The 20,854-nt window shown below is 42.9% G+C and overlaps 1 protein-coding gene across 2 annotated transcripts in view; it reads left to right on the top strand.

Annotated features, from left to right (window-relative positions):
- Positions 1–9,549: 9,549 nt before the first annotated feature.
- The window catches only part of DHRS12 (dehydrogenase/reductase 12), a 29,149-nt gene continuing 17,844 nt past the window's right edge, over positions 9,550–20,854 (top strand). For both annotated transcript variants that reach the window (XR_014616995.1, XM_084226143.1), the window contains exons 1-5: positions 9,550–9,670; positions 10,266–10,399; positions 12,967–13,049; positions 19,459–19,551; positions 20,349–20,430. Coding sequence is in view for 1 of the 2 variants with exons in the window: in XM_084226143.1 (XP_084082269.1) it covers positions 9,615–9,670; positions 10,266–10,399; positions 12,967–13,049; positions 19,459–19,551; positions 20,349–20,430 (448 nt within the window). In the remaining variant the exon portion in view is untranslated. The remainder of the gene's footprint in view (positions 9,671–10,265; positions 10,400–12,966; positions 13,050–19,458; positions 19,552–20,348; positions 20,431–20,854) is intronic.

The following is a 20,854-nucleotide window of genomic DNA, read 5'->3' as shown; positions in this document are numbered from 1 at the left end:
TTTTTTTGTGATATGTAATGGAACAACCCTAGAACTGGTCCTGGTAGATTGTTTTTCATGTGTTGATGAATGCAGTATAAAAGTGCTCTTTCTGCTTTTGCTGTTATGCACTTATGTTAATGTGGTCAAAACGGAGGGGCTCCTCTCTAGATGAGCTTGAGGGCGGCCCAAGGCACAGGAAAAGATGTGTTTTGTGTATTTTGTCTGTTAAAACCTGCACAGCTAAACTTGTGTTTTAGAGAAACCCAAAAGGATTATAAAATGCCTGTGAAAGGGTGAGATACGCAAAAAAGCTCAACAATATGCCTCAGCTGAACAGGGTCTGCCCAACCATCCTTCCTGGGACTGAGCCTGAAAGCAGTGTAACATCTGTGGGAACCACCTGTCTTCAAACAAGAAGATTTATCTCACCAGCTATTGTATAGATAAGTAAGCCTGCATTTGGTTTACAAGGATTTTAATTCAGGCTCCAGATTTAAGAAGTGTTTATTTGCAGAGAACTAATCTCAGAAAGAAGGTAGGATAAAGATGAAAAAATCTGACATGAGGGCAGCATCAGTGTAGCTTTCCCCTGCTCTGCAGCATCCATTCAGGACAGTCACAGCCAGGCTGCCCCATTCAGAAATCCATGGAATAGCTATTGCTAATACTGCTGGCTTAGGCCATGCACAGTTTTATGCAGGGAAATAGGACCAATGGAAATCTTTCCTTTAATTTGTGGGCCTCAGATTGGATCTGGGAAAAATCACTGGCTCTGTTTCCCAAAGAGCTGCTCCACCACACACTCTCCACACTGCCCCTCACTTTTCTGAAACATAACTGCTGCCAGTGGTGAAATGCTAGAATTCCTCTTTCCCACCACAAATGCTACAATGGCTCACCATTTGGGTTTCAGGATTTCAGGGTTCAGTTCTGAACTGATCTATGGGATTTTACCTTCAGTGGAGAGCTTCTCTCCTTTGTTGAGAACCCAAAATGTTTAAGAAATTGCCTATCAGAAGGCATAACTCCATCCATCACTCAAATGCAGCAAAGCAGCTGTTTTTGGTTAACACAGAAGCCTGGAACTGGCATAAAACCAGAAAATTATACTGAGTTGATAATGCAAAAGAAATTTAACAAGCAAGTAGCTCCACCCACAGGGCTCCAGTACAAACTTCTCTGTTGGAAAATACTGCTAGAATCACTCTTAATCACCGGGAATCAAGGGCTAATACTCCTGACCTAAGTCTGAATTGATTCTAGTGACCTCACAGCAAGTGATGATATCCTCCTATTGGAGCAAATAGGAGGAGATTTTAGTTCAGCCCAGAGGAGAAGATATGTAAGGTGACATTGCCTTGTTTGCTGTGTGCTTTCATGGCATGGTTACAGCAGTGCAGCAGATGTGCAGTAATTTGCCAAACTTCAGCCACACGACAGTACACCTGAGGCCTATGCCCCATTCATGGAGGTTAAGACTTACTGATTCTCTACAGTCTGACATGGAGGATCAGTTCTTCAGATATGAGAACCCAAGGCATCCACTGACATCTCAGGAAAGTGCTGCTAAGTCACTGTGCTAGTGTTCAACATCTGGCTGGTACAAACACAAACTTACAGAGGTTGTATTAATGAGGCAAAAGACATTTGTGAAATATTTTGAAGTTATACAAAGTAAACAAAACCAAAACACTTTGCTACAACCAAGAGAGAAAAATTCCGCACTGATAATATTTACCTTTACCTTGGGTACATCAATACGCTATGGCATATACGAGTGAGAACATCAACACCTCCAAAACAGTTGGAGCCATCACTTCTGTGCCCAAAGGGATCTAAGCATGCCCTCTGCACTTTCAGCAGACTGGAATCTTGCAGGGCTGGAGCAGGGATACCTGGTTTGGGCATGTGATTAGATACACCTGAGCCACAGTGACTCTTCTGACCCACCAGCAGTTGCATAGTTTCTCTCAAGTTGTCCCAGTAGCACTCAAATCTAAATGAAAACAGTTTAATGGAAGACACTTTATCTCACTGAGGGGCAAGCTATGAACATGTGCACGGGCCACAGCACCTTAACTTGCAAGCAGCAGCATTCTGAACTGCCATAAAAAGATGATGTCCCAGACAAATGCTCAGTCCCTACAGAAGTAGGTGTGGCTCCTTAGCCACAGCTGTGGAGGAATTAAGTCATTACAGCCCAAAGGTCAAGCAACTGAAAATACAGTCTACACCTTAAAATGTATAATTTTAATTTTGCCACTAGACTAAAATTACAAATTGAAAATGTTAATTTTCTTCCCACAGTCATATAAATGTCTACTGAAAAACTGAACAAAATACACCCTTAAGCTAATTATTATGCACTCCGTGTTGACTACAATGCAGGAAACCAGCTCTGTTTCAGTTATATCAGCTCCCCTTCTTGAGAAGGAGAGGTCTATTTCCAGTATTTAAAGGAAAAAATATACATTACTTCAATAGATAGGATAACCAGCTCACTGCTAGTTGTGAGTACTACACAAATCTAATAATATGAAGATGCAATGACAATTCTGTCTGCACACACTGACTCTATACACATACATACAAGTGCACTGTCAGGAGCCATGAAATAAGTTACACTTATTACAGTTTATTGTCAACAGTATATTTGTCCTCCCACTACTCCACCTTCTTTAGCAATAGGCGTAAGATTCCAGAGCTCTAGAGAGCAGCTTTCCACAGCTATTTCAGAAGCAGCAGGCAACCAAGCAATCCTTCACTCCAAATGTTGAACACAGATAGCTCCTACCTGCTGGTCCAAAGAAGAGAGAAAAGAAGAACATCAGACATACCACAGACCTCATCTTCTCAGCACTGAAAACCAGAATGCTGTGCTGTCAGAGAAGATGATCTCTCTCACAGAGCACTTGCTCTGACCTTTATGAGGTCCCAAGACATCAGACTTTAAACCTACAAGGTAACTGTGCAGAAAAAAAATAACCTAGAATAGCTTCTGCTCCTTTGTGCTAAGAGCTGTTTCAAATGTCCCAGATCGTGAAATAGGAACAGTTGGTGTAAAAGGTTGAAACACTTTGACTTTACAGGCAAAGGGCTACAAAGATTAAACTGATGATAACTCCTATATATTGTACAACATTTTAAACTAGACAAGTTTCTGTAAGTTATCTTAAATCTTTTCTCAGATAATTAATATTCTCCAAATTCTAGCTGATAGGGACTTCGTGTCACAAGGAGGACCCTTGTATGTTCTACATGTAATACAGAAATGATTGTTACATCAGGACTGCAATTTGAAACTGATGCTTGGTGACATACCTTTCTTCAGGTCCCTGTTCACTGCTGGAGCAGATGCCTCAGGTATCAGCCATAGGAAGAAACAGAAAATGTTTTTAGAAAGTATAGTACTTGAGGGAAAATAAAAAAGGCTGGCAAGTGCCATCTGATATTGCACAGTACAAGGAAACTGCTGAAAAGAACAATGTCATATTGTAAGATTTCCGACCAAATTGTATGAAATTCTGAGAAATCATGTATATGTGTTTGTAACACTGAATTTCTACCAAATGTCTCATTTGAATAAAAATGAGTGTAAGTGCATAAGCCTATGTGACTGCAGTCTAAAAATTAAGGTACTTTACATTTACCAGGCATGACAATTTTAATCAAGCCTGCTGCAATTTCACTGAGATGAATAGTTATATCAGAGACTGATTTCGCCCACAGATTTGAATCTCAGCCATACTGACTCTTTTGTATGATTAGCAATACTCCAGCAAAGGAAGAATCCACAATTCTCTTCCCCATGCTGCAGTACAGCAGCTCGAATGTGAGAGATGAAAACTGTGGGCCTGCAAATCACCATACAAGAAAGCTTTCTATTTACAAGTCCTCTTGATGCCCAGATGAGTTAGGTACCTGCAGGTGGAAGGGAGCCTACAAAAAAGATGGAGAGGGACTTCTTACAAGAGCATGTAGTGACAGGATAATGAGAAATGGCTTCAAGCTGAAAGATAGTAGGTTTAGGTTAGATAATAGGGAAAATTTCCTCACTCTGAGAGTAGTGAGGCACTGGAACAGGTTGCCCAGAGAACTAGTGGGTGTCCCATCCCTGGAAGTGTTTAAAGACAAATTGCAGAGAGTACTGAACAACCTGGTCTAGTGAAATATGTCCCTGCCCACACCAGGGGGGTTTGAACTACATAATCTTTTATGTCCCTTTCAATGATATCTTATGGATTTAATTGCCAATCCTTTTGAAAAAAATATCGCCTTTCAGTGTAATATGAAATGACTACACAGGATGCAGTGGAGAAAAAAAGTCCACTATTCACTCTTATTCACAGGCTTCTATAGACAACACCTTTTTATTGTCCCTATTTACTTTTGTATTGCTATTCTATTTCTGCTTCTGGATTTCACAACAGTAGTCTATTTCAGAATGTATCAGAAACAAAGAGTTGCTTCAGCATTTTTTTGTGCACCTGTTTGTTTTTAAAAACTTGTCCAACTTGTCCAGGTGAAATAAGACTTTAAGTAAACAGGTCTGGTGCTTATTTCATGGGAAGATTTGCCTCCACAGCTTTGCAGGATAAATTTCACATATCTCAGCAAGTTTTGTTACAGCACGGGGACTGCTTGAAGAGACAAAACTTCCGAGTATTCCTTTGGCATTTGAACAAAACAGCAAACATGTAAACAGGTGTGTGTATTCCTCTACTTGTAGATACCTCTTGGAAGATACAGTCTATTAGATAACATCTGCAATTTGGTAACAACTGGGCTGGAATAAAATGCTTATAAAGCAGTAAGATTTGCAGAAGAATAAAAAAAGTGTAGCAGGACTCACCTGAGTCAATAAGTCTGTAAGCACTCCTGTCCAACAGCTGGCAGGAAGAACAGTAAGATCCAGAAGAAGCTCAGTAAGAAGAAAAACAGGTAGCTGAAGAAAATGTTAGTTTAGATATCTGCATTACTGCCACAACCTAGCAACAAACATGTATGCATTCAAGTATATTGTTTACTGTAGGAACAAAAAGAATTTTTCAGTCATGGAAATCACAAAATTATCCTTTACTGACTAAAAAAATTATTCTCTAGGATGCATATCAACTATAACGTTTCAGTTTTATTACTTTGAAAATATCCTAAGCAATCCTATTATTTTTAAAATAATTATATACACTTCAGCTTGCATAAATTATTTGATATATAGGAGATTAACTAGGTTAGCAGCAGGTTTAGCTGCTTCTGCCAGCCAATTCTTTCCACTATGGGAGGACACCAAGCAGCCCCTCTCTTCACCAGAAAATGCCTAACCCTGGGAAGCCCTGCAGGCTCCCATAGACCAGGGCCCTCAGCAGTGAATAAAGCAAACCTATACTTCTGATAAGGCACAGCATGAGATTCCTTTTACTGGTCCCTGAGCAATGAGGGATAGATATGATGACATACTGCCACACTTGTTCCTCAGTAATAAAAGACTGTTTGGTCTGGGAAAAGCCTGACTCTTCACTGGAAACAACACTGTTGATGACAGCAGCTGGCAAACTTGGTGATGACTCGGGTACACAACAAAGAAAACACCCTACTGTTCACAAAAACACAACACAGGCCAGAACTTCAACCCTTCCCTGCACTCAGGATGAGCAGCTTTTGCTTCTCTCACCCGGCTACTACCACAAGCACTTCAGACATGTCCCTGAGACCTCAGGGACTTTATGTTCTTCAAGCACTCACCAAACCCTCTGCTTCATCCAGACAACAGGACAAGTGTCAACTGCCTCTCCCCAGACTGCTGACAGCTCTTGATTGCTATTACACTGACTGGGGCTGTGCCAAGTTTCTAAAGCAGAGTCTTCAAGTGTTCTACATCCAGAGCTGAGGCCAGCATGGTAAAAAAAGGGTTGGGAGCAGCTCCCACCGCAGTGGCTTGCACAAAATTGCCACTTCCTTTGGAAACCTGGCCCCAATTAGAGATGCAGAGCTTTCCTGCAAACCTGGCCCTTAAAGCCTGTGCCTGTTCCCACTGCAATCAGTGGCAACTGAATCAGTTCTGATTGATTTAATAGGGGCAGGCACAGAGACTTAATTAGAAAATTAGTAACTGCAAGGAAAGGAGGGAATGTCCAACAGCCTGCCAGATCCCTGGAAGGAAGCAAGCAAAGGAGCCAGTTGTCCTTAAGACCAAGTTTTTAGCCTCTCACCAAAAAAAAAAAAAAAAGGAGAAAAAGGATAATAAAAGAGATTGGCAAAATGGCCTTGAAGCTGTTTTAAACATCTTGTATAATATATAATTGCTTTTCAGCTCTTGAGTACTCTACTTTTAGATCTGTCCCCTGGGAAGAAAATATGAAACACGCTGAAATGCACAGCCCTTAACAGCAATCAGCATTTTCAACTTTCCTTTGTGCTAGAAGTAATTAAAACTTTGCTTAAAACTTCTTGCTATTTGACAGGTACAAAGACAAATCAAGTCTAAGGTATGTTTTTCATGTTAGCCCAGCTGAGTGCCAGAGAGGTATTTTTCACCAGCTCTTGTGTTTTAAGGAAATTGAGATTCTCAACTCATTACTCCATGAAAAATCCTAATGTCTGGGGGCTCACAGACACAACACTCCAGAATTTTTATGAGCTTGGAGGATTACCTGCAGTCATGGAGGGCTTACATAACAGGCTTGGGGGCTATTTGTACACTGGTAAATGCATCCACCAGAACACAGGGCCACCAGAGCCAAGCCAAGCTGTGCAGTGTTAACCCTGGTGCACCCTCATCTGTAGGGTTTGGGAAAAAACTACTCTTTGAGCAAACTATTCACAATGACATTTGAGCTTGTTTTGGACAGAAGTATTGCTTAATATCTACTGTGACCCGGGCATCAACAATCTTTTGCCTGTGGGCAAAAAGAGGATCAAGGCCTGGGAATATGCAATGGAGCATTTGATAGCATAGATATAGGGGAAAGAATTAACTTGGATATGTTTTATCAGGGATAAACACTGAGCTGTGTTTATTAGCCTGGGTGAGGCCATTTTACTCTGTCCTCAAATGAGGGAAATATTCAGAGCTCAGGAGACTGGCTCTCCCACTTTCAGCTCTATATGACACAAATATATCTGTTGCTGGCTCTGATAGGGGTCTGAGATGTAGGATGCCAATCCAAGAGAAAAATTCTTTGTCTAAAAAAAATCCCTCACATTCAGAGCAGCATCCTGTTGGAGTTAATTGCTAAGCTACCAGCAGTCAAGAATGAAACCAGAAGCTCCAGAATAGGTTCTAATTCAGCTAACAAGATGTATCAACCTAGAATTCAGTACAGAAGGCAATATATGTGGTCAAAACTTTTGAAGTGGGCAGAAATTTTGCCTGTGAGAGTACTGAGACGCAGGCCCTTCATTAGCAGCACCCAGCTCCTGGCAAAATTACATCTTGCCTTTCTCCTGTACAACCCTTCATCACGGTGATGGCTGGGTTAGCAGAGAGCACTTACACAATCTCTACAGCCTCCTGCCTCTGGAACAACAGAACAGGAGCAAAACACCACAGGGGATGAAATGAGGCAACAGAAACATCTACGTCGTGTTAGGACAGTGTGCAACAGCTTGCTTTTGAAGTGAAGGTTGGACTTCATGATCTTGGATGTCTTTCCCAACCTCAATGATGGATTCTATGAGGCTGCCCAGAGTGCTGTGACAGTTCACATCTGGTGCAAGCTTAGCCCCTCAGTACAGAAAAAGCAAGTGTTTCTAAGCAGAAATCTCGCAGCTGAATGTGCTCAGGGACTGGTGCACTCTGAAAAGGGCATAATTTCTGGGTATTTACAAAATGTCCTGAAACTGCCATTTGGTAGAAAGGTACAGCTAACATTGCAGTAGGGGCGTTGCAGTATTTATATAATATTCTCTGAGAAAATTGTGTATGTACCAGGATGACACTGGTAGCCAACATTACATTCAAACATCATCTGTAATCTCAGTATGAGTAATATGCTGTAATTGCCCATTACTGCTTAACCCCCAAAATATTATGAGCTGCTCCCATTCTCCGCTTGCCATAATCTCTTTTTGTGTCTGACTCATGGACAGCTCCTGCCAGGCATACTCACATTGGTTAGCACCTCAGGGCTGCATCATCCAGCATCATGCTGATCACAGTCCAAATGCTTCAGCCTGTGAGGAATTCTGTGTATCTGCATGCACCCCATTTACTTTCAGAGGTTGGCAGACTGCAGGAATGAACTTCCCAATTTATGAGAACACAGGCTGGAAATACAAACAACACACATCAGAGCCATCATCCCATTTTGCTTGTACTAAGTCATAATCACAGTTCTTAAGAAATAAATAGGGTAAACACAGAAATGACAAAGGAATACTGTCTTACTGCATTTAAATTTTTTAATCGAGTCTTTCAATTGTTTTAAGAACAAGCATTTTTAGATTTCATGAAAAGGTACAACACGTAGCTGGATGACCTCTGTATGGAAGAAAATACCACTGTGAAAATGGGTCTCTTTGCCCTCTAGAAACTGTTACTTCACATATAATGTACAGTACAAGCAGACAGAAGTGAGTTCAAAAGTTGTAACTTCATGGTGGGAAGTGCCTTTTGTATGAGCCTAATACTCACATATCATGCTGAGAAAGTGGAAGACTTTAATACAAGGCCTTTGCTAGAGCAAGAGATTTAGAGATTTAGAAGAAGTATCAGGCTATAATACAGCATCCAAAAAGAGAGAATATTCCCATTTCTCTAGTATCTGTGTTATTGAAATCAGGTAACTTAAGCTCTTGAAAACTTAGATAGGGTTCCCAAAGGAGCTTCTCTGCATATGGGCCTGCATACCCTATAAAATACACGCATTTATCCAACTTGCACGCAAAACTTTCTAAGCACATAGACCTTTTGCATAATTAAAAGTATAGCTATACCTATAATGACAATTTCCTTATTGCTAACGTGGGCTATCCAGATGCGCAACTCCAAGTGCTGCTTCTGGGCTTCATAGGTCCAAAGAACATAAACTGAAAACACTTTGAATTTCACTCCCCTAACTGCAACAGCCACTCGGGTATCCTTTCCTTACTGAAATACTTCACCAGTAGGAGCTAGGTATTTAATGGATTTGTAATGTGAAATGCTACTTCATGTGGCACGGCGTAATTTTTTATACTTCTCTGGGAACATCCCTTTGGCAGCTTTCCAGGGCAGCGGATGCAGGCCTGTAGCGCTGCTCCCCACTCCCAAAACACAACAGCCCGTCTGCAGTCCCGCCATAGCCAGCGGCAGCATCTGCCCCAACCTGGAGCCCTGGGAAATCCTCCATCCTTCACCCGCCACCACCCTCGACGGCACAGCCGCCTGCAGCGAGGCAGGGGCTGGCTACAGCTATCCTTTAGGGCTAATGAAGAAGCGGCCCACACACTGCTACCGAGGAGGAAAGTGGCACCACTGCCCCCATTGCCACAGGCGCTGCTCCGCTTCGCACCCTCCCTTCAGCGCGGCCGGGCCGGGCGGAGCCGCCCCTCAACCCTTCCCCAACGCGGCCAGGCTGGCCGGGAGCTTTATGTAAGGGCAGAGGCGGGGCCGGCCGGGCTGCGGGGGTGGCGGCGGCAGCAGCGCCATCGCCATGTCCTGGTACCGCAACACCGTGTGGTTCGTGAAGGGGCTGCGGGAGTACACGAGGTACGGGCGGCGGCCGCCCGGGGCCTGGGAGGAGGCGTGGGGCGGGCGCAGCGCCCGGGCTGGGCTGCGGGTGAAGCCGTGTTTATGTGTTGTTTCTATGGACGGCTGCCCGCCCCCGCCAAGGCGGGCGGATTCCAGCCCCGCTGGGTGAGGGCTGCCCGGCCCTGGCCTGGGGCTCCGGCCGCGCCCCGAGGGTCGAGGTCAGGGCTGGGTGGCGTGGGGCGGCCAAACGCCCCCGCGAGTTGTCGCTTTCTTTGCAAAGCACTGGAACAGGCTGCCCGGGGAAGTGATGCAGACACCATCCCTGGAACTGCTGAGAAAAACGTCTGGATACGGCACTTGAGGCCGTGGGTGAACCTGGGTTGATGGTTGGACTTCATGATCTTAAAGATTTTTTTCCAACCTTAACGATTCTATGATACGCTGCTGTTCGCAGTGTCACTGGTATTCATGGCCTGCACCATGGGTACAGAGAGTAAATAGGGCAATTACTGGATGCTGAGGTGTGAGAGGAAAGTGCTTTTCAACCCACACATGCGTTTATTTTGGAAGGGTTTGCTTCTGGTTTCTCACAGGTGTCTCTTGCTTTGTTCAGAGGTGGTTACGAATCTGCTTCTAAGCGCTTCAACCCAGCTGATGTGGACGTGGATGTGGCTGGAAGATCCTTCTTGGTCACTGGTGCAAACAGTGGAATTGGCAAGGCTACGGCCAAGGAGATAGCAAGGAGAGGTGAGCAGGGCCTCCATGGAGCTCCCAGGAGGCTTACAGTGAAGATGGAAGGCAGCAGGTTTGGCCTTCCAGCACTTACACTCAAACACAAATCCCTGGGATATGGCATAATTTCACAGGGGTCTTAGTGTGGGTTAGAGGTTTAAGCACAATCAGTGCAGTGAAAACTGGGATAAGGAAACCAAATTAGCAGAGAGGAGCTGCAAATTGTTTTTCGAGTGCATGTTTACCAAAACTGTCTGTGTTACAGTGGCATCTAAGGATGTTGGTGAGAAATCAGTGTCTGTTTAAGGTTAATTTGGTACAAGTAGCAGCCTGGCTGAATTTGAACTGAGGACTCTGCAAATGTATCATACGATGAAAGAAAACAATTGTCTTTACAAAAATGAGATGGGAGAGCAAAAAAAAACCAATGTAGCTATTCTTGATCTTAACGATAATACCCTGGAGTTTGTGCCCCTTGGATTACATGTAATTATGTTTTTGTGTTGCTGTCTGTACACAAGGACATAGTGTAAACTGGGCCTAGCTGCTGCTGAAGGATAAACCTAATCCCTTACAGAGTTGACAAAGTAATTCCTGTTGTGCAAGAGTGACAGGAGTTTTGGCACGTAGAATGAAGGGGAGGAGCTTGTGGCTCTTTTCTCTCTTTGTGTGCTTAGGTTTCGTAACTATCTTGTGAAGGAAAGTGGCGACTGAGTTAAACGAAACTAATTCAAAAATGTTAGCATCAAAGAATCTTTGGGTTTAAGATCTACATCAGTGCCAGCATGTGACTGATTTCAGGTCCCCACCACTGCTATTGTACATAATCACTTTATGTAAGTATTGCTTTGTCAGGTGACTGTTCTGCTCACAAATGGATATCTCTGTCAGGTTTTGCAAGTTGGAAATCTGGCTGGATCTGTATGGGATTTGGTCGCCATGTTTAGCAGAACGACCTTGGGCTCAGACTGTGTGTCTGATGTGTCGTATAGGCACTGCTGTTCACATGAAGTTAAAATGATATCCTGGTCCCATCCTTGAACATCTCACTTTGAAACTCAGTGTCAGCTGTTGGGGCTCAGGCTTCTAGTTGAATCTCTTCAAGTACACCACGAGGAGCACATAAGGAGTCCCGACTCAGCAGAGCAATAATCAGGCTCTGTTTGCTTTACCTTCAATCACTTGGATATTTCTAACTAATGATGATCTTGCTGACAATTGCTGTCATCTGAGTTCAGCTTTTCTCTGAATTGGTGTCTTATGAATATTGGGATTTGGGCTTTCCTCCATGTCTTGTGAACTGCACTTCCAGCTTGATACAGTCTTCTCCCAACTACTCTGACTATTCCCATGTGTTAAGTTCAAATAATTTAAATCTTTACCAAAGAAAATACATTTAAATTAATTTCCTAATGTGTCTGTCACACCTAAACTTCCCCCCCTCTCCTGGTGCTCAGTGGAAAAACCACTCTTGTGGACAAAAGGTTTCATTATCAGGCCCCAGACTGGGGTGTGCAGTGTGTGACTGTATCGTCCCAAGGTAGACTTGGTGTTTTGCATTTGGGTTCTGGGCACTAAAAAATGCAACCCAACACAGTTGTTGTTTCTATTATGGATGAATTATGTTTCTATTAGGGATTAATTCCTTGATCTTTCTAGAGCTGGACTGCTAGCAATCCCTAAAACACCTTTTAAAACAGGCAAAAGTTGAGTATAGCTATGCCTAGGACTGAAATTAACACATCACTTGTAACAATTAGGGAATATGAAACAAAAAAAAAAAGTTGTCTAGTTGTACTTTTGTCTTGTGTTTGAAGGTTTTCTTTAATATGATTAATTTAGAAGATTGTGTTAAGTACCCAGGTCTCGGAGAAGAGCCTTGCCTTGCCTTGTCTTCCTTTCATGGAAAAATTGGTTGGAAGAGACCTCTAGAGGTCACCTAGAGGTCACCTTGTCCATTTGCTTCAGCATCTCTTGGAGCAGGACTGTTGGCAACAGTAGATCAAACCTGTCATTGCTGTGTCTTGCTGCTTGATACCACAAGGATGCAAATTATGCATCCTCTTGAGAAAGCCTGTCTTTTGAGAAGAAACCTACTGAAAATTATTTTTCTGATGAAAAATAATTCAGATGACCTGAACCTCCCAAGCTGCAATTGAGGCCATAGTCCTTGTCTTATGTCCCACTGAGAATTCAGATATCTGGCACTTTTATTTCCTTTCTGCAGAGCAATTCTAGTCACTTGTGTTGTTTGAGCCCTTTACTGAACTTCCCTAAGGCATATATTTAAAAAACCATCTATGATACAGATGCCTTAGCTCCAATTTCCCATTTAGCTCTGGTATTTCACACACTAAACATGATGTACAGACTTGACAGAAATGGTTTGAGCACAATACTTAGAGTGCAATGGCCTTTTCCTTGTGTGATAACCCTGCCTGACTTCACAGGAACCAAAGCCAAGCAGACATATTCCAGCTTTTTTCTCATATCCAGTATCTCAGCTAATTAAAATGCTGATGTCTCCCCCAAATGCAGTTTGTAATTCATTATCAAATGCTTTTCTTGTTGCAATCCACCAGGTGGCACGGTTCATCTGGTTTGCCGAAATAAGGAACGGGCTGAAGTTGCCAAAGAGGAAATAGTGACAGAAACGGGCAATCAGGTGAGTTGTTTTTTAGTCTTTTGTTTACTTTTAGAAAGGTTGTTAATATTCAAGACCTCAGAGTCCGTGAGATACTCTTCCAACATCTTGCTGTTGGTGTTTTTAATAGTATTTTCATACAGACATGGAAACATATAGCAGTATACAATTCACATGATTTGAAGTGATTAACATCAAACCATTTGAATCACCTAACTTCATTAGGTGATATATTCTGTGATTAGTAACATCATCAGCAGCATGCTGTTTTATTTAATGTTTGTTTGTTGATTTGCTTTTTGATGTCCTACTTACTATTCCTAACTATGTGTCTCAGGCTTTTAAAAGTTAATGCATTGCAACACTCTTGCAGCAACATTTATGAGTACAGCATTGGAGCTGAAGGTTTTATGTGTCTGAATAACATGCTCTTGATTTGCTAAGGTTGGCTGCTCTGTGAAGTCCTGTGTGTGGTACTAATTCTGTGCTCTACATGTCTTTTCATTTCCTTTTCTTATAATACCTCTTCCCTCCCTCCTTCCCTCTGTTACACATTCTTTTTGTTTCTGTAAATGTATATCACTCTACAGTACACCCCTGTATCTGTCACTGTTGCTTTCATTGATTGTTCAGGAGGGCTTATCTACTTATGGAGAAGTTCACTAGTCATTATCTTTCTTTCTTGGTACCCTGGTATTGGCTGGCATAGAGTTAATTTCCTTTCTAGCATTCCACTGGTGCTATGCTTTGGATTTGTGACCAAACCAGTGTTGACAACCCATGGTTTAGTTACTGCTGAATGGTGCTCACACAGCATCAAAGCCTGTTCTTATTCTCACACTGCCCCACCAAGTGAGCAGGCTGGGGTGCACAAGAAGATGGGAGGGGACACACTGGGAGTGCTGACTCCAGCTGACCAAAGGGACACCTCAGACCATATGACGTCTTGGTTAGCAGTAAAAGCTGGGCGGAAGAAGGAGCGAAAGGGGGCATTCACAGATATGGTATTTGGCTTTCCAAATCACTGTTGCATGGGATGAAGTCCTGCTTCCCTGGGGATTGCTAGATACCTGCCTGTCAATAAGAAATAGTGAATTAATTCCTTGTTTTATTTTGTTTGAACACACAGTTCTGCTTCACTTATTAATGTCTTTATCTCAGCGCACAAGTTTTGCCTGTTTTGTTCTTGTGATTGTCTCCCCATTTCCACTGGGAATGGAGTGAGTAAATTGGGTTGTATGGGGCTGAACTACCTACCAGGGTTAACACTCAGCTCATGGATGGAGACCTGTCTTCATTTTAAATAATGACTTGGCTCTTGTATGCTGTGTTCTGATTCCAGTAATAGGTTTTAATGTGGATCAAAAATTCTGAAGAGTTTTTTATGGTTAGAGATGTCATATTGACTAAATTTTTGCTCTTTGATTTCAACTCCCTAGTGTGACAACTAGCATTACTCTTCAGTTCTTTAATGGAGGTGAATTAGATCAGTCCTTATGTAGAAATAAACACTTTCCAGCTGTCTAGAGCTGTGTAATCCCATGGCTAGTAAGGCTGGTGATTATCTGTGTTACCTCCTTCTCTAACCACAGCCAGGCTGCCTGGGAAGAGAGGTGAGTTTGACCTCTGAAGGTTCCTTCATGTTCCGCTTTCTGTCACCTGGTGAAAAAAACTTGAGGCAAATAATATTCTCCCTCTAAAGGCAGCATAATTACTGCATTCCCACTTTTTGGTAGACTGTGGACCCATCATTTCTGTAGTTATGGGGGAGTGCGAGGGCACTGCAGAACTTGTTTGTGACCCTGGGGACAGGGCACTTGTGCAGAGAGCAGCTCTCAGTGAAGTGTTAGATGAGCTGTACAAGAGGCCCTGTGGGACATGTGACTGCACTGGGAAGAGCATTTTAATAAGGAGTCCACAAGAATATCCTTCTTTATAAGTGCTCATTCAGAAGCAATACAGAGAGATAATAAAATGCTCTATCTGCAACTTGACAGGCTGTATCCATGCTGAACTTGCTCTTCCTGATAATTTGGATGGAGATATTGTTATAGTATACACCAAAGATTTTTTCCATCTTCCACAGTACATGCTGGAGTGCAGTGCTGAAATGGTGTTATTTGGCAGTCACCTGCCCCTAGATCTGGGAACTGGAAAGTTCTCCTAATTTGTTAAAATAGATCAAGTCACAGAGATTAGGTTTGCTTTGAAAATGGCTTTGCTACCATTGAGGACTTCTATAGGGAGCAGGTCTGCATATCCCTTTCCTGAGTTAATGTGACACTCTTCAGCAGATAAGTTGATTTAGGTATTTTTCAGTCTCTGAAATCCCTTGCAATACAGAACATCTGCCCAAAAATCTTTACTTCTTCTGTAACAGTAGATAATGGTATTAGTTTTAAAAGTAGAAAGTTTTAAAGAGGTTTCCAGCTTGAACCAGTAGAGCAGTGTCAAGTTTCAGTCAGAAATGATTCACAAAACAAATATGGTTGGAAGGGACCACAGTGGGTCATCTGGTCTGATCTCCTTGATCAAGCAGGATCATCCTAGAACACATTATTACAATGAGAAAATTCTGACTCAAACTCAACTAAGGAGCTGAAATCAAATGACTAGAGAGAAAGTCATGTGCTTTTTATCTTCAGGGAAGCAGAATTACAGGCAGGGAATAATGCCATATCATTTCTTCAGCTTCTTCACTTTTCTCATTTGCTTGTATAATGAGTATTTAAAGAAACAACTTGGGAAGAGAGGAGGCCCTTTAATGATTATTTGTTGTTGTGCAAGAGAACACATCCTCTGCATAATTATTTTAAAACTGCCTTTTCCTGGCATACGTCATAAGACTATCTGTGGTGTGTCTTTGAGACTAAGTGCTGTCTAGGAGAAGAGTAGGAATTGATGTGCCTTTGTATGCTGGTAAATGCCATTGTGCTTGCACTGTGTAGAACACAAATCTGCAAAAAGCAAAAGAATTGTCTGTAGCAAACAGCAAATGGTTTTTGATGTTTTGGAGGGAGGAATTATTTCTAGCTTTAGTGGTTTAGAAAATGATAACTTTGCTTTATGTCAACCCTGTTTTTTTTTTTCCCTATTGCATTCACATTGCTGGGGATAGTATTGGAAAACATTTGCAAGAGTGTTGTGATGTGGAGTGACTGACAAGGGTTTAGCAGTTAATGCAGCAGTTAGCATGCAAGGGGATGCAGAAGGTACCCAGCACTCTGAGACAGCTGGAGTGGGTGCCGTGGTGCTCCTGAAAGCATGTTTTACCACCCTGGCTGGAGCAACTGTGCCTGGCTCATGGGACACTGGCCCAGACAGAGCTCCAGAGGGATAATTTGGCAAATGTTGGATTGCAGGGAGTGACTGTGACTTTTCCCTGTGCCTGGGGCAGCACATGATGGTGGCTTCATCTTTTGGATTCTCCTGTCCTCAGGGTGCTGAGCTGCCAGGTGTTGGGACAGCAGGAGATGAACAGGCTGCAGAGCCGTAGGGAATAGAAACAGGAGATTGACATGGTCTCTACAGAGAGTAGAAGAGCACATGGCGTGGAAGGAGGGACAGCTAGAAGCTGCATTTGAGTAAGTAGTGGATAGAGACTTCTAAGATAGGGAGGAATTGAAGCTTGTGAATGCTGGCAACAGAAGGCAGCTCCTTCTCTGCCTGCAGATGTGCATTTATAGGATAGGTATAGTGCCATGGTAACAGATGAGGAAGAGCAAGCTCTGTCAGGGGAGGTGTTGGAGACAGATGATCCTGAACAGTTGTTGACAGTGGGAGGAAGTTGTGGGTGATGATGGCTGAAGGCTCCTTCCTGTGGGGGATGCAGGCACCCGTCTGCAGTCTTGGCTTGATGACTTGAGAGGTTTGTCACTTGCTGGGAACTCAGATGTAAAGTATTGCAGAGAGTCTGCTGAGGCTGGTCTGGACCTTGGCCTAGTACCTCTTGTTGCCCAACCACATGGGCACCCGAAATATTGTGAGGGGTAACCTGGAGTTCATCAAGAGTGTTTAGAGAGTCAAGGGCATGGAAGCCCTAGCAGTGGTCTCCTAAATACACCCAGTGAAAGGGAAGGGCTTGGGTAGGAGCATATATGCCCTGCAGATCAACACCTGAATGTTCAGCTGGTGTCACTTTAGCCTTAACCTTTATTGCCTCCTGGACTGTCTCTGTTAAATGACCTTTGCTGAGGAGCAATGATGTATTAGAGCAAGAGTGTCTTTGCCAACCGGTTTGCTGAGCCTAGTGAAGTGGCTTTAAAGGGGTTTCATTGGTTTGTGGTGACTAAACCCAGAAGAGTCGTGGAAGCAGTGAGTATGTGTCTAGGGGACAGCAAAATGGAGGAAGCTCTCACAGTTTTCATGAGAAAGCCTGGGAGCCCATTTCTGATGCCTGTTCATGAGTACACATAGCATAGGGAGCACAGGAATCCATGCATGACTGCAGAGCTGTGATCTCACTGGGATTAGGCAGAAATAGTAGGCATGACTAGAGTGCTGGAGTAGATGTATACCCTTGCTTGTTGTACTGGTTTTGGCTGGAGGGTTAATTTTCTTCACAGTGGCTTGCATGGGTCTGTGTTTAAGATTTGTGATGAACACAGGGTTGATAATACAGAGATGCGTTTGCAATTGCTGAACAGGGCTTACATAGACCCAAGGCCTTTTCTACTTTTTGTACTGCCACGTTGGAGAATAAGTTGGGGTTGCATAGGAGGTTGTGAGGAAACACAGCCAGGACAGGTGGACTAATTGACTAAAGGGATATTTCAGACCATGTGACATCATGCTCAGTATATGAAGCTGGGGGAAGGAAAAAGGAATGGGGAGGTATTTGGGGTAGTAGCTTCCCAAGTAACTATTATGTGTGATGGACCCTTGCTCTCTGGGAGATGGCTGAACACCTGCCTGCCCATGGGAGGCAGTCAATTAATTCCTTGTAAAAAGCCTAAAGTGCCTGGTATTCCCAGGCACTTTCCCATCCAACCCTGATTAGTTTCTGAGCTCAGACAAGATTGAGTGTTCTCAGGGTGGTATGCTCATAGGCTTGGGGTTTTTTGCTTTTGTTTGTGGCTTTTGCTTTCCCTATTAATCTTTCTCAGCCCACAAGTTCTCTATCTGTTACCCTTCTCCCTGATCCCTTTGGTGAGATGATTCTGCCTGTGGACAAGAGGGGAGCAGTGCTCTGCTTAACTTTGACAAGGCTTTTTACATGGTTTGCTATGATATTCTTGTATCCAGTTGGGAGGGATGTGGTTTGAACTAGTGGATGAAAAGGGGGTGAGAAACTGTCCAGATCATGTGGTTTCGAAAGTAACGATCAACAGTACAGAGCTGATCTGTTAATGGTTTTTAGTGGCATTCCTTATGAATCAATACAAGGGCAGAACTTGATGACATCTTTTTAAGAGCACAGATGACAGAATGAAGTGCAGTCTTTGCCTAGCTAGCTGGAAAGCAGATGGCAGAAAGGGACCTGGGGGTGACAAGTTGTCCCTCTGTGAGTAGTGTCCTGGGGCAAGGGAGGCCAACCATACCCCAGACTGTATGAACATGAGTCTAGCCAGCAGGCTGAGGGAAGTGCTCTTCCTCTTGATTAAACCTTTGTGAAACCATAGCAGGAGTCCTGTGCCTGGCTTGGGACTCCCCAGGATGAGGAAGTCATCAGTGTCCTGGAGTGAGTCCAGCAGAGAATAACCAGGGAGATGAGACATGTGATGTATGAAGTGACTCTGAGAAGGCTGATTTTGCTCAATGTTGAGAAGGCTCAGATGGGTCTTGCTGTGTTCTACAGCCATGTGATGGGAGTGTGTAGGGAAGGCACTACCATGCTTCTCTTGGAGGTCTTCAGTGGGAAGACAAGAGGCAGCTGACACAGGTTGGAACAGGGACAAAATTCTGAGCAGACAGTAGGAAAAATGTTTTCACCATGAGGGTGATCAAGTGCTGGAGGCTCAGAGCAGGGGGCTCAGACAGACTGGTGAATCTCCATGTTTGCCAAGCAGCCTCCAGAGGTCTCTTCCAACCTAGATTATTCTCTAATGCTGTGACCTTCAACATTTCCTTGGAAAGTTCAGCCAAAGAGAAAGCTGCTAAATTGTTTAAACTGAAATTTTGCACGCTTTGCAATATTTTTCTAGTTCTCTGTTATGCCTGTCTGTCACATATATTTATCTAAGTAGCACTCTCTGTTAATAACTTTGGCATTAAAAATCCGTGTCTCAGAAGCAGCTGAATAATGACTAAACAAGTTTTAATGACTAGAGTTAAATTTTGCAGTTGTGCATGTTAGCCTGTATTAGTTGGCTTCTGGACTTCTGCACTATTTTTTTCATCCTACTTAAATACTCCTTTTCACCTGGACAGGTCTAAACAGACTCTCTCTTCACTTTCCCTGTTGATTGTGACTTAGTTTCTTTTCCTTTAGAACATCTTCTTGCATATTGTGGATATATCTAATCCCAAGGAAATATGGAAATTTGCTGAAAAATTCCAAAATGAACATAAATTAAATGTGTTGGTAAGTTCATGTACTTTAATCATGTGTGTCTGTCTTGGGAGTGTGTAGCCTATGAATTTGTCTGACAGGTCATGTAGACTTGACAGTTTGGCCCACAATTCTCTCCTTAACTTTTTCTAAATGCTTTTTTCAGGAGTCTCCATGGTTTGCTTGCTCTTGTCCCTTCTAAGTTAATACAGATGTGCTACAGAAAAAGAGAAAAGTAGTAATTTTATAGCTGCATCTTTGGAGACACCATACATTTTCTCTTTGACTTTCATTGCTAATAACATGGCCCCTCTTAAAGCTAGACCTTCTGAAAGATTAAACTTTTGCAGAAACTCCAAAGACTACAACAGAACCAGGGAGAGACTAAACAGTTAATCATCATGGTTGGCAAAGGGCTCAGTGCAGTTCCCCCTTTATTTAGCAGTGAAAATTTGCTCAGGGGCTGTACCACATCTGAGGCACCCGGAGCAGCTCCTTTCGTGCTTATGAGATGAGGAACACCTGATAAAAAAGAGGAACTAAGGAGTGCCAATGAACATGCAGGAAGGTGTGTAGGGGCAGATCTTTTTTTGAGGTGGGAAAGAAAAGTCTGAGCTCCTTCTGGAAGGTAAGGCAGAGAAGTAAATGTGTCGGAGACTGCGAGCTGCGCACAGCTTGCAGTCATGTTTTATTGAACAAATAAAAGCTACAGTGTGTAGCTTTGTTTTGTAGTGCCAGAAAACAGCAAATTAATGTGGACTGCTCATATGTATGGATTTCCTTGTAGATATTTGTGTTCATTGTTTTTGTTTAAAGGAGTTGTTTTGCAGATCAACAATGCGGGATGTATGGTGAATAACAGAGAGTTAACTGAAGATGGACTTGAAAAAAACTTTGCAACAAACACTTTGGGTGAGTATTGAAGGTTTTCTTCTGGAACATACTTATTTTGCTTACAGAAGTGTGTTTTTTTAGCTGTATTCATGAGGTATGTATTCCTGCTTGAAGAGGGATCATAGCATTGCTATGCCAGGGATGGAGCCAGGAAGGAAAAGAAGAAATATTACAGCTGGTTTGGAGTATCATTTTTTAATTTCTCCATTTTTCAGTTGTTCTGATATCAGTATCTTTATTTATCATAGCAGAAGTGGAAAATGTCAGGTTGATTCTGAAATTTGCCAGGGAGCTTTGTTTTGAGCATTGCTGCTAATGATGCTCTTTGTAGTAATTGTGTTTCAGGGGTTGAATGGAGCTTGGAACATGTTCATATGTTGAAAGAGACATTCAGATGTTTGAGTGGGCTTGCATAGCCCTGTTGTGTGTGATAGAGGTGCTG

Source organism: Fringilla coelebs, assembly GCF_963513975.1.
Source record: "Fringilla coelebs genome assembly, chromosome: 2".
In the NCBI taxonomy this organism is placed as follows: Eukaryota; Metazoa; Chordata; class Aves; order Passeriformes; family Fringillidae; genus Fringilla; species Fringilla coelebs.
This window is presented reverse-complemented; position numbering and strand designations above follow the sequence as displayed.